At 46.4% G+C, this 16,644-nt stretch overlaps 1 protein-coding gene across 4 annotated transcripts in view; it reads left to right on the top strand.

Moving 5' to 3' along the window:
* LOC119178800 (glycerol kinase 5) overlaps window positions 1-16,644 on the top strand; it is a 409,569-nt gene that overhangs the window by 115,741 nt on the left and 277,184 nt on the right. For all 4 annotated transcript variants that reach the window (XM_075868891.1, XM_037430055.2, XM_075868972.1 and 1 more), the window contains exon 6: window positions 1,325-1,414. In XM_075868891.1, coding sequence (XP_075725006.1) covers window positions 1,325-1,414 — 90 coding nt within the window. The remainder of the gene's footprint in view (window positions 1-1,324; window positions 1,415-16,644) is intronic.

The following is a 16,644-nucleotide window of genomic DNA, read 5'->3' as shown; positions in this document are numbered from 1 at the left end:
AAGATGAATAACTTATTTCTAAACATCCCTGATGGTAATTACTTAGTGCTGAGTGCTACTAAGCTCTAGAATCTTATAGCTGCAAATGTGGCTGTATGTTTGCCGTAGTTAGTACGTTTGTACATGTGGCAGTGAAAAGTTGTTCGAGTCAAACCTAATGGCATTTGAGTTCAACAAATTCAATGTCTGGAAGACATTGGCTATTGTGGTAATGTCAAGACACCTAAAACGGAGAATCCCCAGTTTATACTTCCATAAGTTACGTATACGGTTAGTATATAATGTTGCTGAACAAGTGAAGACGCGCAAGGTATCGGCGAACTGAATGTTAGGATGGGAATTACTGGGGCTGAAGGTGTAGTACAGTTTAAGCAATGTCTGCAAGGTGAAGAATGGTCATGTTTAATGTTCCCATGCGATGAGTTATCTTTTGTCTTACATGTGAAATGCGGTTGGTTAACTTGAGATGAACAACCAGGTTCACTCCCCAAAAGAGTTGACTAATCAGTATTAAGAAGGCTGTGGTCACTTGTAGATATACGGGTGTATGTGAAAGGCTGTTATGACTTGAATGGAAGACAATGAACTCTGTTTTATTGGTAATTATTTTTAAACCATTAGCTTTGCACCAGTCATGAATGTTACTGAAATCTAGGGACAATTTATTAGTTATTGCATCGATAGATTTGTCAGTACTGACAACTGTTGCATCGTCATTAAGGTTGTCTATGTAGAAAGAGTGCTTCCTGGTTGACAACGAGAAAGAGTGCTTAGGCATGACAGCTCTATCAGAGTACTTTCGTTATGTGGAAAGCTTATAGCATATATTTTATACTGCATGCGTAAAAATTAAAAAAAAACACCCTATGACTGATAGCAAGGTCTTCATTCTCCAGCTGAGTTATTCGAACATGTGGACGTTACCTGCTTACTACTGGGCATGCATAATCAAGTGGCTAAACAAGCACGCTAACGCTCTATGTCACCCGCCTTCACTTCCCACGCCACTGGATGAGGTGGCACATATCCTAAAACGGATAATTCGTAAGGAATTGAAAGATGTGTGCATGTCATGTATCCTTGTGCAGCACTTGCATGTTGGTTCAGTAGTGGTACAGTGCCGATTTTCAGCCGCTTCGCTGGAAACTCATTTCATGTGATACTTACGGCGGGTGATTTTTTTTTCTCCAAGAAGCATTTGCCGTCTGCAAACTATCGATCATGTGGGTTTCATAGGGAGTGTTCCCCTGTGATATACCGATCTTTTGGGTGGCAGAGCTGCAACCTGTGCGCATGCAACACTGCCATGGCTTTTACTGTACAGGCCATGCGGATGGGAGCCACTTTTCTCTACTGTCTGACCCACAAGGACCGTTACCTGGCTGCCAGCATGCTGCGTTTTGAGTCTGGACTGGTGAGTACGTGCAGCCGCCAGTTTTCTTTATAGATTGCTTGCACTGAGCTGGGAAGATTTCCAGATGTAATTAATTTGCCTCACGCTCTTGCAGAAAATAAAAGAAGAGACCTGGGACTATTGCGATTCCCGATCATTTGATGTTTGGAAGTAGCTGTTCTGAGGTTTTTATTTTGTAATATATGAGGCAAGCAAATTTAGAGAGAAACGCATCTATGTCTCAGTGGCTTGGGTCAAGTTTTGCGTCGGTAGCCGGAACTCCCATATCCTGGCGTCCCCTTCACTAAGCTTCTTCTAGGGCAGCTTGTGTAGCAGGAGCGGCAACACTTTCACCGGTGCGTCACCGATTGTTCTGATGTAACTAATTTAAGCCATTTCGAGTTATGATTAAAAATATTCTGAACGAGCATAGTGGACGTGGAAAGTGTGCTCTGTGGCAGGTATTGTATTGATGCTTGGGTTTGTTGCGCAGCAATTGCGGCAGACAGACTTGAGCTTATTAGCGATCTCATGCCGATTATGGTGTTTGTGGAGGCGCTTACCACACACCTTACTCATAATGTCGTCGGTCGACGGGCGACAGCGTGCTGCGCGGGCGCCACTTTTTCGCTGACAGAGACAGGTATGTCTGTACGCCTGGTTAGGGAGCCCTCAAGAGAGCATGACGCAGGTGAATGGGTAGCGAACGGAGAGAGTAGAAAGAGAAGGCCGCTACCTTCCCTAGATCAACCAGGGTGTACACTATCAGATCGGGGCTGCTGAATGCCGTTGAATCCCTGCATTGCCCTTCCAAGTCAGGATGTGAGGCACCCTGCAGTGCAGTGTCGATATAGCTCATTCCCCGGAGCTCATTATGTACGCTGACGATACGAATGTTTTCTTTACATCAGACAATTTATTATCACTTGAAATGAACGAAAGTAACTATCTAAGCCACCTTCGAAATAAGTAAAGCAAAATAAACTGCGCTTGAATGTGAAAAAAAAAGGTGCAACTTTACTGCAGAGGTGGAGCAATTAACGCAATAGCAATAAATTGGAAGGCGATGCGAAAAATGGCAAGGAGATCAAAACGTGGCGTGCGTTTTTCACGCACAAATAACGCATGAAACGTACTCGCAGGCACAGATGAACGCGAATAAGCATCTCATTGGTTACTTTGCTGTGTTTGAAATGCGCGCTATTTTCGCAAACGGAGACTCTTCAATAATTTCAGTAACCACTGTGCGCCCGGTAATTATAACAGAATCGCCCCGGTGAATGCCAAACGTCAGCCATAACCCTTGTGTTCTTAAAATCCTCCTTACCGAGAGATAAGGGCGTGTGAATGAGTGTGTACCTCTACTCTCCGCGGGGAAAAGTATGCGTGGCAAATGAGAGCGCACAAGGCCGGTCGTGATGGTCTGGCGACGCGCACTCGTTGCGCCTTCTTGCTGGTGATGTTAAAAGCGTGGTATCTCCCCCCCGACATGCCCGTCATCATGAGAAAATAGTAGATATTATGAGGAAGAATGGCAAAATGGCACCCCAGTTCGTGTAATCAGGGTTAACGTACATGGCAATCATGTCCGAGAGGGTACGATGAAAGCGTTCCATCAAGCCACTTGTTTGTGGATGATAAGTAGAAGTTGTTTTGTGGATGATGTTGGTGGCGCGTAGAACCTCAGCAACAATACAGGAAAGATAGACCTTGCCACGGTCGCTGAGCAGAACACGTGGAGCTCCAATATAAATAGCCCGTCGTTTGAACATTGAAGGTCCCCTGCCGCGGTGGTCTAGTGGCTAAGGTACTCGGCTGGCAGACTTGGTGCCTATAGGTTGTATACGGGGTCTATTGGTCAGCTGCCAGTTAGTAATAAATTCACGTGCTATGTGACGCCAAACAGGCTCATAAAGAGTGTGCCACACTCGCCGCCATGGCTACTGGTGGTGCTGACTGACACTACTACATTTAAATTGACATAGATACCCTGCAAAATGGCTGGGGGATAGCTGTCGTGGTAGCTCAGTGGTAGATCATCGAACGCGTTATTCGAAGGTCGCAGGTTCGGATCCTGCCCACGGCAAGTTATCTTTTCACCCACTTTTTTTCTTCTCATTTACATTACAATTGGCCTAATTACTTTCTCTATATCTTCCTTGGCATTATTGTCTGTTAGATCTCATTAATATTGTGTAAAACACGATAAACGAGCCCTTAAGTATACACTTGTTTGCATTATATATATATATATATATATATATATATATATATATAAATATACATATATATATAAGGGCCCAAATAATAGCTAAACACTCTTTCTCGGTCACGGAGTAGTTAGCCTCGGCTTTCGTCAAAGTTCGGCTTGCGTAGGCGACGACATATTCATCAAACCCTGCCTTTCGTTGCACGTGCACAGTGCCAAGTCCAACACCGCTGGCATCAGTATGAACCTCCGTGGGAGCGGCAGGATCGTAGTGGCGGAGGATGGGTGGTGAAGTCAGCAGGTGGCGTAATTTGGTGAATGCATCGTCGCATGCTGGTGACCAGGTGGAAAGGTCCTTGTCGCCGCTAAGAAGGTCCGTAAAGGGCGCACATACGGAAGCAAAATTTCTAATAAAGCGTCAGAAGTATGACGACAAGCTGACAAAACTTCTAAGTTCCTTCAAGTTCTTTGGCTTCGGAAAATCGGCGACTGCTCGAAGCTTGGCGGTGTCGGGAAGTATGCCGTCCCGTGATTCGACGTGGCCAAGAATGGTGAGCTGCCGGGCACCAAAACGACACTTCTTGAGGTTGAGTTGAAGGCCGGTGTCGGTGAGACGTGTGAGGAGGTGCTCGAGACGATTTAAATGGGTGTCGAAATCAGTGGAAAAGACAACTACGTCATCGAGCTAGCATAAACATGTGTTCCACTTGAGGCCTCGTAAAATGGTGTCCATCATTCTTTCAAAGTGGCTGGAGCGTTACAAAGACCGAAAGGCATAACAGTAAATTCGTATAATCCATCAGGTGTGACAAATGCTGTTTTCGGTCGGTCACATGCTTCCATAGGAACTTGCCAGTATCCAGACCGTAAATCCAGCGAAGAGAAGTATTCTGCTCCCTGCAAATAGTCATGGGCATCGTCTATTCGCGGTAACGGGTAAACGTCCTCATGGGTGATCTTGTTTAAACGTCGATAATCCACACAGAACCGAATGGAGCCGTCCTTCTTCTTAACAAGAATGACCGGTGACGCCCAGGGACTGTTAGAAGGCTGTACAATACCCTGCTGGAGCATTTCAGTAACCTGGTCGTCAATAACACGGCGCTCCGACGCTGAGACTCGGTAGGGGCGCTGTCGTAGAGGTGTATGGCTTCCTGTGTCAATCTTGTGAGATATGTTCGATGTGCGACTGAGGCCCGAAGCGTGGCTGTCAAAAGAAGTACGAACCTTTTGCAGCAGGTTCACTAACTGGCTTCGTTCTGAAGAAGACGTTGCGACATCGATGGAGCGGTGGAAAGCGTCAAGGAGTGACTGGTCAACAACAGAATCAGAAATGAGTGCGCTGAGGTCCGTAGAAAGTAAACTAGATGGAGCGTCAAAAATGTGATGGGCGTCGATCGGATGCACGTGACCGAGACATTCACCATAGAATAAAGGTAAAGGCCCTTCTAGCGTATTGTACATGAGCGTCTTCGTGACGCCATGGTGGAGAGTCAGGAGAGCAACGAAAGTGGAGAACATTTGCGTTGAATGAACAGGGCAGAGGGCGTAAATAAAACATCACCGTCGGAAATAGCGTCACACGACACAGTCACCAGCAGAGAAGAGCGCGGTGGTACGGTGGTGTCGTCGGAAACAAACAGTTTATAACACGGCAGGGAGGCTTCGACAGCGTCAACATCAGGAAGTGCAGATAGCTCAAGTTCAGCGCGACAGCAGTCAATGACGGCATTATTATTCGCAAGGAAATCCCAGCCGAGTATCATGCCATGGGAACACAAGGGCAGCACTACGAGTTCGACGATATACACAATTCCTTCGATGACGATTCGTGTGGTACAGGCTGCGAGAGGTGTTACACTTTGTGCGTTAGCCGTTCTAAGAGAGAGGCCGGATAACAGCGTCAGAACTTTGCGGAGTTTGCGGCACAGGTTGATGAAAAGGACGGATAGAGTGGCTCCTGTGTCGACAAGCGTCATGACGATGATACCATCGACTGACACTTCAATGATGGTAGCTGGACAGGGGCGAGGACTCGTGCATGGCGACGGGGACGCAGTTCGTGCCTCGGGAACTGCGGCCGTTAGTTTTCCTGGTCGGTGGGTCCGGAACGGCGACGCATAGGGGAAAGCGAACGTCGGCGTGGAGATGAGATGGGGAGCGGCGGGTTGGGCCGTGTGGACGATCAGAAGGAAAGAAAGAGGAAGGAGGGCTTGGAGGCGTAGAAGAAAACTGAGGGTCGAAAGAGGGCATTCGTCGAATGTTCTGAGCAGCCTGGCGACGACGACAATAACGTGCCACGTGGCCAACACTGCCACAAGCAAAACATATGGGAGGGTTGTCGTAGGTCCGCCATTGGTCGGAGTAGACTCCGACTTGCGGCTGGGGGGCAGAAAACTGCGGCCAAGGTGGTATCGGCATAGGCGGCGGTGAATAGGTTGGCGGCGAATACATAGGCACTGGCTGGAACGCAGGCTGTCGAGGTCGAGCAACGGCCTCGGCGTACGTGAGAGGTGCGGCGACAGGGGGCGGTTCACGGGCGGGAGGAAGAACTTGTGCGACCTGGTCATGAATGAAGTCGCGGAGTGTAGACGTCAATCTGCGTGGTTGATCGGGAACGCAGGAAATCAAAGAGAGCTGACGAGCGACCTCAGCGCGGATGAACTCTTGGATCTTGGAGAGAAGAGGGGCATGGTCTTCTCCTATGCTAAGGGTGGAAAGGCTGGACAAAGAGTCGTCAAGCACAGAGGGACGTCGGGTGGAAAGACGTTGTCTGCGCAACTCGTCAAAACTCTGGCATAACTGGATCAGTTCAAGGACAGTGCGGGGACTCTTAGAAAGCAACATTTGGAAAGCATCGTCCTCAATGTCCTTCATGATGTGCTTGATCTTAAGCTCTTTGGACATCGACTCGTTGACTCGCTTGCGAAGGTCCAGAACGTCCTCAATATAGCTTGTGAAATTCTCACCAAGCTGCTGGGACCGAGGATGTAAGCGTTGTTCGGCACGGCATTTGCGAACCTCAGGCCATCCGAAAACTTGTGTGAGGCTCGTTTTGAAGACCGACCTTGCAGGGAGTTCCGCTTCATGGTTTATAAACCACAGCTTGGCCACGTCCGACAGGTAGAAGGAGACGTAGGCCAACTTGGCGGCGTCATCCCATTTGTTGTGAGTACTCACTTGCTCGTACATTGAAATCCAGTCGTCAACGTCCTTGTCTTCTGTGCCTGAAAAAACAGGAGGATCTCGCAGACGCAGAGAACAGTAGGCGGTGCCGGTGGAGGAGTTGGAGCGGCGCGCTTGCGTCGGTAGGCATAATGGATGGTAAAATGCGATTCCGAAGCTCCAGGGTGATTGAAACCCAGCAGACTCCACCACTTGTAACGGGGTTTATTTGGAGAGCAGAACGCAGAAAACGAAGCAGTCAGCAGCGTCCGGCCAAGCGCAGCAAGCACGAGCTTATGCTGATGGCGATGGCCCTCAGGCGCCGAGAAATGCCGCTGAAGCTTCTCTTTTTCACTACAATATATATATATTTATATATATATATGTGTGACGTAAGAAGGCAGAGATGGTTAGGAGAAGAAGATGAGAAAGAATTGAGAATGGAATAAACATGGCGTATGAGCCCCGCCACGTCTCCCAGTCATCATAGCGTCACACGAGTCGACAGGATGAAGGCCTGGCTGCCGTTTATCAGCCTCACATCATTCACGAAACCACCGGCAATACGCCTCAACTGAATATCGACCACAGAAGAGGTGATCCCAGCCGCATGCAATTACTGGCATCATGACAGAACCATCGACTGACCTTCCCATCCCCAAGTACACCAGAGCAGTGGACGATGGACCTATACAGGACTGGTTCGACCTGTTCGAGCTCTACGCTACTGCTGCATCATGGTCGGAACGGGAGATGATTATCAACATTACCGACTACATCTCCGGTGAGGCTTTCAAATTCTACCTCACCCACATATTTCATAACGACGAGTCATGGGAAAAGATAAAAAAAGAAATGATCATTTGGTTTAAAGAATACAATGACGACTACGACGAAGATTCCCTTATAACCGACCATCCACAGACAACCGCGCTCAGTCGCCGCAGTCAAAAGCACTGCTCACGGATTGGGGCACCAAAAATGAATCGGCCTTTGAAACAGGAGCCATTAAAGCACCCTCTCAATGAAAGGCAGTCAGATCTGTTTGCAGGAAGGGTGTACCCTCCACCGCACCGCGTTTTGCAACTGCCCGATCGAAAACCAACCTTTACGTCATCACTGCACCATATCACTCACATTGGGGAGCCACCCTGTGCACAGTACTTTCCATCTCGCGCACTTCGACCACCTCCTACTTTTCCGTTGCTTGGCTCTTCACTTGCTCACAGCGCTCACCTCGCATCACACATGTTTACTACGGTTGATATAGAGGTGAGGAACCCTGAAAATACTCAGCCAGGCTCTGGCCCTTCTGTGCAGATGCATGCATCAGAACAGCTTAACTCGTTAGTTACACAGAAAGACAAACATTTCTGACTGAAATCTGACCAAACTACGCCTGCTGCGGTGTCACCATCCAGTGCACGGACACCTGGAAGTCTTAACAACACAGGAGACTCGGAAGCATCAAATTGCACACGTTGCCGAGAGCCAGAAGTGTCCATTAGGAACAGCGTCACAAGAGCCTCCGAAGAGCCTCCAGTAAATTCGAGCGCACAACCTTCCTTACCCGAAATTCAGCATTACAGTCCACTGACTACCATCTGCCTACTGGACACCACATCAAGTTGCCTAGAAAATCAGTGCCATAGTCAAAATCGGCTGTCATCTCAGCGCCTTCCACATGAACACCATCAATGCCAGCAGAAGCAAGTCCAAGAACAACAGTCTCTCCATGGCCTACACCAGCAAGGACGACTACAAACGAAAAAATCTTTGGAAGAACACTCGAGGGTTAAACAAAGGCATCTACAAGCGGGTCAAGTGAAGCGACGACAAATTAAATATGTCTCACTTAAGACAAACAAGTCTTCTAATTCAAGACATTTTCGCAAAAAGGAACATCGCACAAGTTTTCTCCAGAAGAGATCAAGATTCAGTCTGCAATCAAAGCTGTTCAGACAACAGGACACAAAGCGACGAAGAAGGCGCAAAACCACACCCTTTATTACGGAAGAACGCAGAAATCACCGCATCAGTCTTGGTCATTAAACACACAGACGGGTGGCACTGCATGTGCATTCAAGGCAAAGAGCTTGACGCCTACACAAATCATGCTGCTGGTTCTCCAAAGCCTTCACACCATGGTCATTCTTTGCAAGTATACAATCAGTTTTGTCATCTGCAGTTTCAACGTTCAAGGTGTACTTATATTTTTCAGTACGCAACAGTCAGCCTCGCCCACCATAACTCCAGCACTTACCGGACTGCTGCACTCTCCTGTCAAGCTAAAGTGTGTTTACGGAAACTTCCTGGGACATGGAACAAACTTCCCTTTTTTGACAGTGTTCACTTTTAAGCAGTGCATGTTCAGTTTTTAGTTTCTGTTCGTCTGACGCGACTTCTTTGGGGGGGAGGGGGAATCCTGTGACGTAAGAAGGTAGAGATGGTTAGGAGAAGTAGATGAGGAAGAAGTGAGAATGGAATAAACATGGCGTATGAGCCCCGCCACGTCTCCCAGTCATCATAGCGTCACATATATATATATATATATATATATATATATATATATATATATATATATATATATATATATATATATATACTAACGTGAGTGATGGCGATGCCCACGCCGACGCCGGCGGCGAAATCCAGGCGAGAGTGGCCATATAACTAATATCGCAACAAACAACCTATATCATATTCCGGCCTATAGACAAACCTACCAGTAATATAACTGTAAACTTTGAACAAAATTGCATCGCACATGTTAGGAAACAAAAATTTCTCGGCGTGCAGTTTCAGGAGGAATTAAACTGAAACACCTGTGATTTATGTAATTACCGCATCAGCACAAATAGTTGGTTGTTTCTTTAGAGCAATCTACTCAATTTTACTAAGATTAAAAAAAAGCATGTACTACACCCTTTTCCATTCTGAAGTAACTTAAAGGATGCAAGGCTGGGGAACAACATTGCGAAAAAATTGGCAAAGGTAATAACTCTACAAAAAAAAGTACTACTGCTCTGTTTTGTAAAAATACATAGAAAATATGCAAGACTTGTGCACTGGTCCAATATTCAATAAACATTTCATGCTCAGAGTAGGTCAAATATAGTACTTCAAATATCACCAGTCAAGTCAAAAGGAGGAGTTATACGAGGGAACTTCTGTCGAAACAATACGTAGTACCCTTTGCGAAAACTAAAGAAGCGAGCACCCAGAACAAGAACCAATTATGGAAAACAATGTTTTTGTACCAAACACCTCATGTGATGAATTCCTTTGCAGATAAAGTAAACTTTAAGACTAGCAAAGCAGTCTTTAAAAAGAAAGAACTTGTTATTAACCACTGGCACACAATATAAAAATTAATAAGTAGAGTTTTTTTGTCTTGACCGATCCTGAAATCATTCATCAATGTTCATTTTGACTGTAGTATTGTACAGTTCAATCTCGGTGCATCCATATGCACTTAGTGTTTTTTAGTGTTTCAAATGTTTTTGTGAATTTAAATTGGTTATGTACTCTATGTGAGTTACGTCTAATTTTGCAAATGTGCAATGCAAACTTTTAATCTCTTTCAGTGTGAATTTTCTATGTACAGCTGCAAGCTACTTGTAGTTAGTTTTTATGTAATCAGTGTATTGATTTTTGTCTGTTTTGTCTGTGCTCATATCGAAGCCGCTAGCTCGAACTGTGGAGGGCTGATAGCCTTTAGTCATTGCCCCTGCAGTGAGCTCTTTAATCTGGTTTCTGTAAATGAAATGCTCTTACTCTTGTTGCTGAGCTAGTTGTTCATTGCGTGAGAAAAGTAGGTGTGGCGGAAAAACTCCTGGATGAAGTGAAGAAACTTGTTTTCGTAAGACTGCTTTAAATAAAAATTATATAGCTTACCGACAATAATTAACGCACTCACAAGGTGTGTTTGCGACATGTTTGTTAGTCCCTTTTTTTTTGTCTCATACTTGCTTTCATGAAATAAATATCTTGTTTAACGATTGCTTCTCTTGTGTTCTTACAAACAGTCGCACTTAATATTGTTATTGTAGATGAAATACAATGAAAAATTCGGGTCCAAAGTGGTGTGTGCAGAGTTATCGTGGAACAATACGTTGCGACGAGCGATGGTGATGGTGATGATGATGGTTTGGGTTGATGATGATGATGATGATGAAAAAGTCACTGTTTTGCCGCAAGGGCTAATCAATGAATGTGACAGCAACAACTCGGAATGTCGCACTGAGAACGGCAAGCAGATCAAAACGTGCCGCACGCTGCTCACGGGCAAAAGAAGCATGAAAACAACGCACAGAGGATGAGAGCGAACTAACAACGTTTTTACAGCTCAATACTTAACGCACTGTTTAAACAAAAACGACAAACGAAATGTAATCACAGGTACAGATATGAGTGCGAACTAACAAGTGTCACAGGTGTTACTTCGCTGTTTATGAAAAGTGCGCTCTTTTTGCAAACGGGGCCTTTGAAGCGAACGAAGTGACCTTTGCGCGCCCGGTAACTACAACGCCGTCGTTCCGGTAAAAGCGCACGGTGTACGATTCTACCGCACCGCAAGATAAGCACTCAGAAGCACAAGCGTTTCCCCCCCCCCCCCCCCCTACGCACACCTGTCCGGACTAAAGTACGCGAGGGAGATGGGTGCATGAGTGCACGAGTGCACGTTTCGAATAGCGGGCTGCCAAGCTAGGTGATGTTGATGATGATGATTTGAGGCCGATCCCTTTGTATCGGGCGGGCAAGCTCAATCTGCCCTAGCAAAAAAAAAACACTTAAAAAGTAAATTAGCAAAAAACACTCTACCGGCGTACACAACCCCGTATCTGCACGCCTTCAATTTTGTCCACATAAATCGTTACCGCTGCTTCGCGCGCCACCACTGCACCGACCTTGTTTTGGTGGTGCGAACTGCCGCATAGTTCACTGTACCAGTCGCTCCACCGCCTGCGGGTGGCCCCGAGTCATCTTTGTTAAGAAACCTCAGAGCCTCAGGCAGTGTGGTGCCCTCTCGTTGGTGTGGGCCCAAACACGCACAGTGTAGCACTAGATGGGGGATGGTTTCTTCCTCCTGCCCGCACACCCGGCACATCGCACTCGTTTCATCGGTACTCTTGTCGAATCGGTGACGGTACACAAGCGTTCATAGTGCCCTGGCCCGTGCTTCGAGCAGAACGCCACTGCCACCATTGTTGTCGTACATGCGCTCCTTTTCTATTTCATTCTTGCAACTTCGATATACTGTCAAGGTTACCTTGGAACACATCGCTCTTTGCCACTGCTCGTTCTCTTCCTCCCGTACCTGTTCTTGAACGGCACGGGCCCATCTGCACTCTGTGCTGGCCTTCACGGGTTTCACGAAGAAACCAAACTTTCGGCGCAGGTTGTACACCCGCGCAGTCTACTGTGTCATTATTCCAGTGGGGCTGGTGTGTTAGAACAAGCACCTTGCCCACCTGTTGTCATTCATGAGACGCAGGCAGCCTTCATGGGCTGTCTTGCTCCTGGCTTCTCGAGCCTCATACGAAGACTATGCAACGTCTCCTTGAGTGGCCTCTATAGCAACTTGTCCGTGGCATCCCAAGGCCAGTCGACCAACCTCCCGCTGTCCTCGTTTCAGCCACTGTCTGGTTCCTGGTTGGAAGGTAAGTACAGCATTGGTAAACGAAAGGCATGGGACATGCACACACTGACACATTTCCCGAGCCAGCAGGAAGCGGCTACAGCGCCAAATACTTCATTTGCGCATCACGTTCGCCGGTTTGCGTGATGTTTGGAGGATTTTTTCCTCGTGAATGTCCTGAACACGCCCTGATGTGCTGAGTTGGACACCGAGGTATCTTTACTCTTCCTTCCATGAAGTCTGCCAACCCTCTGGCAGCGACACTCTTGCAGGTATGTCTATGCCAGCGAACACCAGCACCGCTGATTTCTTGGCATTGAAGCAGAGTCTAAGTTTGCGCTGGTGATTTGCCGATAATGAAACGAGGTGCTGCAGGTCACCCAGACTGTCAGCCATGAGAACAACATCATCCGTATACTAAGCCCGGAAGCCTGCAGGGCAGTGGTGCTCCGCCATATGAGTGGGTCCTCGAAGCATGCGCCCCCTTCGCTGCCTTGGAGGCTGGAGACAACCCCGTTATCTGCTACGTAGTCTGCCATTACGATGCCTTCTCTGCAAGCTGCCTATAGCCATGATGGATAGACAACGAGGGATAGACAACGAGTTGTAATGTGTCTGTGTGTTGTGTGCCTTCCACAAAGGTGTAAAAACAGTTTGCAGTTTGCCAGCTGGCTGAAAAAAAAGAATAAAAAATGCGTGCTGTCGTGACAAAAGAGAAAAATCACTGCATATCCATAGAGTGAATCATGATGTGTGGGATGAAGCGTCCATTCATGCATCCGTCCATGTGTCCGTCCATGCGTCCATTTATTCGTGCTTCCACACGTGCGTCCATCTATGCGTCCATCTATGCGTCCGTCCGTCCAGCATATCTACGGAGCACAGCACAGCACGGACGCACGAACGCTTCGCTTCACTCATCAACAGATGAGTGGGGCGAAACCCACTAATGATGCGAAATGCTGCACTATACTGAAGCCAATGCTTCAATGAAACGAATTTCCCCATCACCAATTTTCTCTTCAGTATCTCCACGACAATTTTTTGCCCTTGGAAAATCATTTCATCCAGATACTGTGAGTCATTATTTTATAACTAGAGTTCACCGGCATGTGCAAAGACTGGCTGACGCATACAAGCTTTAAAGGGCATTTGATGTCGTAGGCGCTGGGAAAAGGTGCACGAACGGACGCATGAACGAACGCAGGGACGAACGAAAGGACGGACGCACAGACGAATGGAAAGACGCACGGACGGTGGACGATTGAACGAACCAATCAAGGGTTGGATGAACGCATGTACAGATGGAAGGACGGGTGCACAGAAGCATCGACGGACTGACGGACGCTTTGCCCCACTCATCATCATTCACTCCGTCAATATGCTGTGACACCATTTTAATTGACGTACAATGGAATGCCACTGGCTACTATGATACGCGACATAATACCCACGGCGTAAAGGGCTTTGCCCTTAAAAGAAATAGTTGAAGGCGCCGGCAGCAACAAGCGCACAACGTAGGCGCACGTTTTCACGCAATTGCAGCTTGTGTACAAGAAGTGATTAAAAACAACGCATTTTGTGCTATGCTATCCAAAATGAAGGAGGTGAATGCGCATGTATAGAGCATGCAAATGAATGAGTATTGCACCCGGTGCACTGGTGATCACAATTGAGCCCAATCGGAATCAAATTTCTCAACAGTGATGCGCACCCTTCTGCAGCTGGCGTAAAAGAGTCAGTCACATCAGGCTTCATCGCTATTGAAGGTGCCCGTGTGACAGTGCTTTAAGTTATAACTCTCGGAATGCTCAAACGATATAACTTACGCTGCGCAAACACGAACGGTTTGTGGTTTAGCACTTGTCGTGCTTAATTTTTGCAATCCACAAGAGTCTAGTTTTCGGATCTTTTGGGAATCTGAACATCCTGTAGCTATTTCGTGAGTGGTTTGTGCACTGTGGCACACAACAACCAGGCATTTTGCCCGAGAAAATGCCACGCACGTGTCTCACTCAAGCAGCCGTAACGAGACGTTGGGAGCTGAATGGCGGACGCCGATCGGGAGGCGGCACTAACCCCTTCAAAGAGTAGTTCCGCCCTCCAAGGGGGCGAGCGTATCGAGGAATCCTACGCCGAGCTAAAGCCCATTGATCCCGGGAAAGTAACGACACTCTCCTCCACGCGCGCGTTCGCTCCCCGATTCTCGTTGCCCGCTGACCATAGGCGCGGTGCGCGGTGCCTTTTTGTGCTGACGCTCTCACGGGCGCTCAGCAGAATTCAATGGAAGCAGGTTATTGGGGCAGCTTCTGCATCACTGTAGTGCTGAATTTTTTAATGGTGATAATAACATTAGGAACACTGAAGCAACCGTTTATTGAAGGATTAGCTTCTTCCGAAGGTCGTATAAGTGGGGCATTCTAATTAATTAAAATCTTTTATGCAGAGCTTTACGATGCCGATGTTTTTCTGCCGCATGATAACATGCTGCATGTTTGCATGTGATGTAGTTCCGCTTGTGGCATGTCCACTTGTGGCTTGTACGACACGTCATTTAGACGCTGAATTTCTCATTACGTTTATTTGCAAAACTACGCATATTGGTAGGGTCACAAACGTGAATCTGTGCAAGCCAAATAGGAAAACACAAGCACTGTGCAGAAAAAAGTGATCACTAAGGTAAGCTGTCATGTAGCAGACAAGGTTGTAATTAATATCGGCATCATCCTTTTTATCCCGATAAGACCCATTCCAGATCTGGCTCGATTCGAATGAGGTGCTGCTGCGTGGTTGCTTATAATCGTGATCACACCTGATTGGGATCAAGGTCATCATAATCTGCGCGTCGATAGCGACCAAACAATCCTATCCGGACTTACTGATCACGGTGAGAAGGACCCATGTGACACTAGTATAAAAGATAATATAGTATCTTTTTTGGTGAATGAAAGACATGCTAATGCAGGCACGACCAAAGCAATTGCGGCCATGGTCTCCTAGAAAATGGCTTATTTTCGGTATCACTGTGCTATAGCTTTTTTTTTTCGCTGTGCCTCTGTATTTCATTTCTTTTTTTTATAAACCGCATGTGTTTCATGATCTTTGTCTGTTATTCCTCCTCCCTCCAAAAAAACAAAATAAATGCTCTTATGGAAACGAGCGCCAATTAAGGTCATCTGTATTAATTCATTCATTTGTTTTCTCAAACAAAACATCTCGTAATCAATTCCTAACAGTCACACAAAGCGCGATTGAGAAGCTGTGTCATTTCACGTAATTGTTTGCAGTGAAAGCAGACTACAGTTGTGTATTCTTGACGATTGCCGAGGTGCGAGCGAGGTGATAAAGTATGAGCTGAATAAATTTATGTATTTTTATTTATTTATTTAGTCAACCTCACATGGCCATCAAATATTTATTTAAACATACTGCAGAGCAGCATTTTGGTCCAGGGCGGAGGGGCATAAGAAATATCAAGTGACTCGTACCAGAAAAAAAAAAGAAACATGTATCTGTACGCTAACAGAGGTGACAAGTCTCTGAAACAGCCACAAAATATACAACACATTTGAACCCCCTAATCACCAAGTAGATAAGTTTCCAGCGATATAGCGAAATTGTCAGCTGAAAAATCTCATGAGGCAGTGAATTCCAGTCATCAACTGTTCTGAGAAAATAACTGTATTCGTAAGCATTATTTCGTGGAAATAAGGGTGCAAAGGATCCATCATCTTTTCAGCAGCTATTTCTAGTAGTGGCTGGCTGAACACAACAATTGATATTTAAGGCTACTTTCCCTGCCATAATTTTGTATAAAAATGTTAAACAAATAAACTTTCTTCTTGTTTCTAACAAAGGAATTCAGAATATTGATGACAACTTCAGTTTGAAGCATCGCACAAATAGCTAATAAAAAATCACTGCATATCTAGGATGTGAATGATGACGAGTGGGGCAAAGCGTGTGGACCTATGGACGTACGGATGGACGGATGGATTTACACACGGGTGGATGGACAGACGCATGGACGAACTGACAGACGCTTTGTTCCACTGATCATTCACTCCATAGAAACGCTGTGACATTGTTTTTATTAACATCCAATGCAATACAACTGGCTACTACGACAACTACGATGACACGGGACATACGACCCACGGCGTAAGGAGCTTCGTCCCAAAAGAACACATATGTTGATGAGCAGCCCGAAACAATATTTCAAATGTAGCATTCGGT

Source organism: Rhipicephalus microplus, chromosome 1 (genome assembly GCF_043290135.1).
Source record: "Rhipicephalus microplus isolate Deutch F79 chromosome 1, USDA_Rmic, whole genome shotgun sequence".
NCBI lineage: Eukaryota > Metazoa > Arthropoda > Arachnida > Ixodida > Ixodidae > Rhipicephalus > Rhipicephalus microplus.
This window is presented reverse-complemented; position numbering and strand designations above follow the sequence as displayed.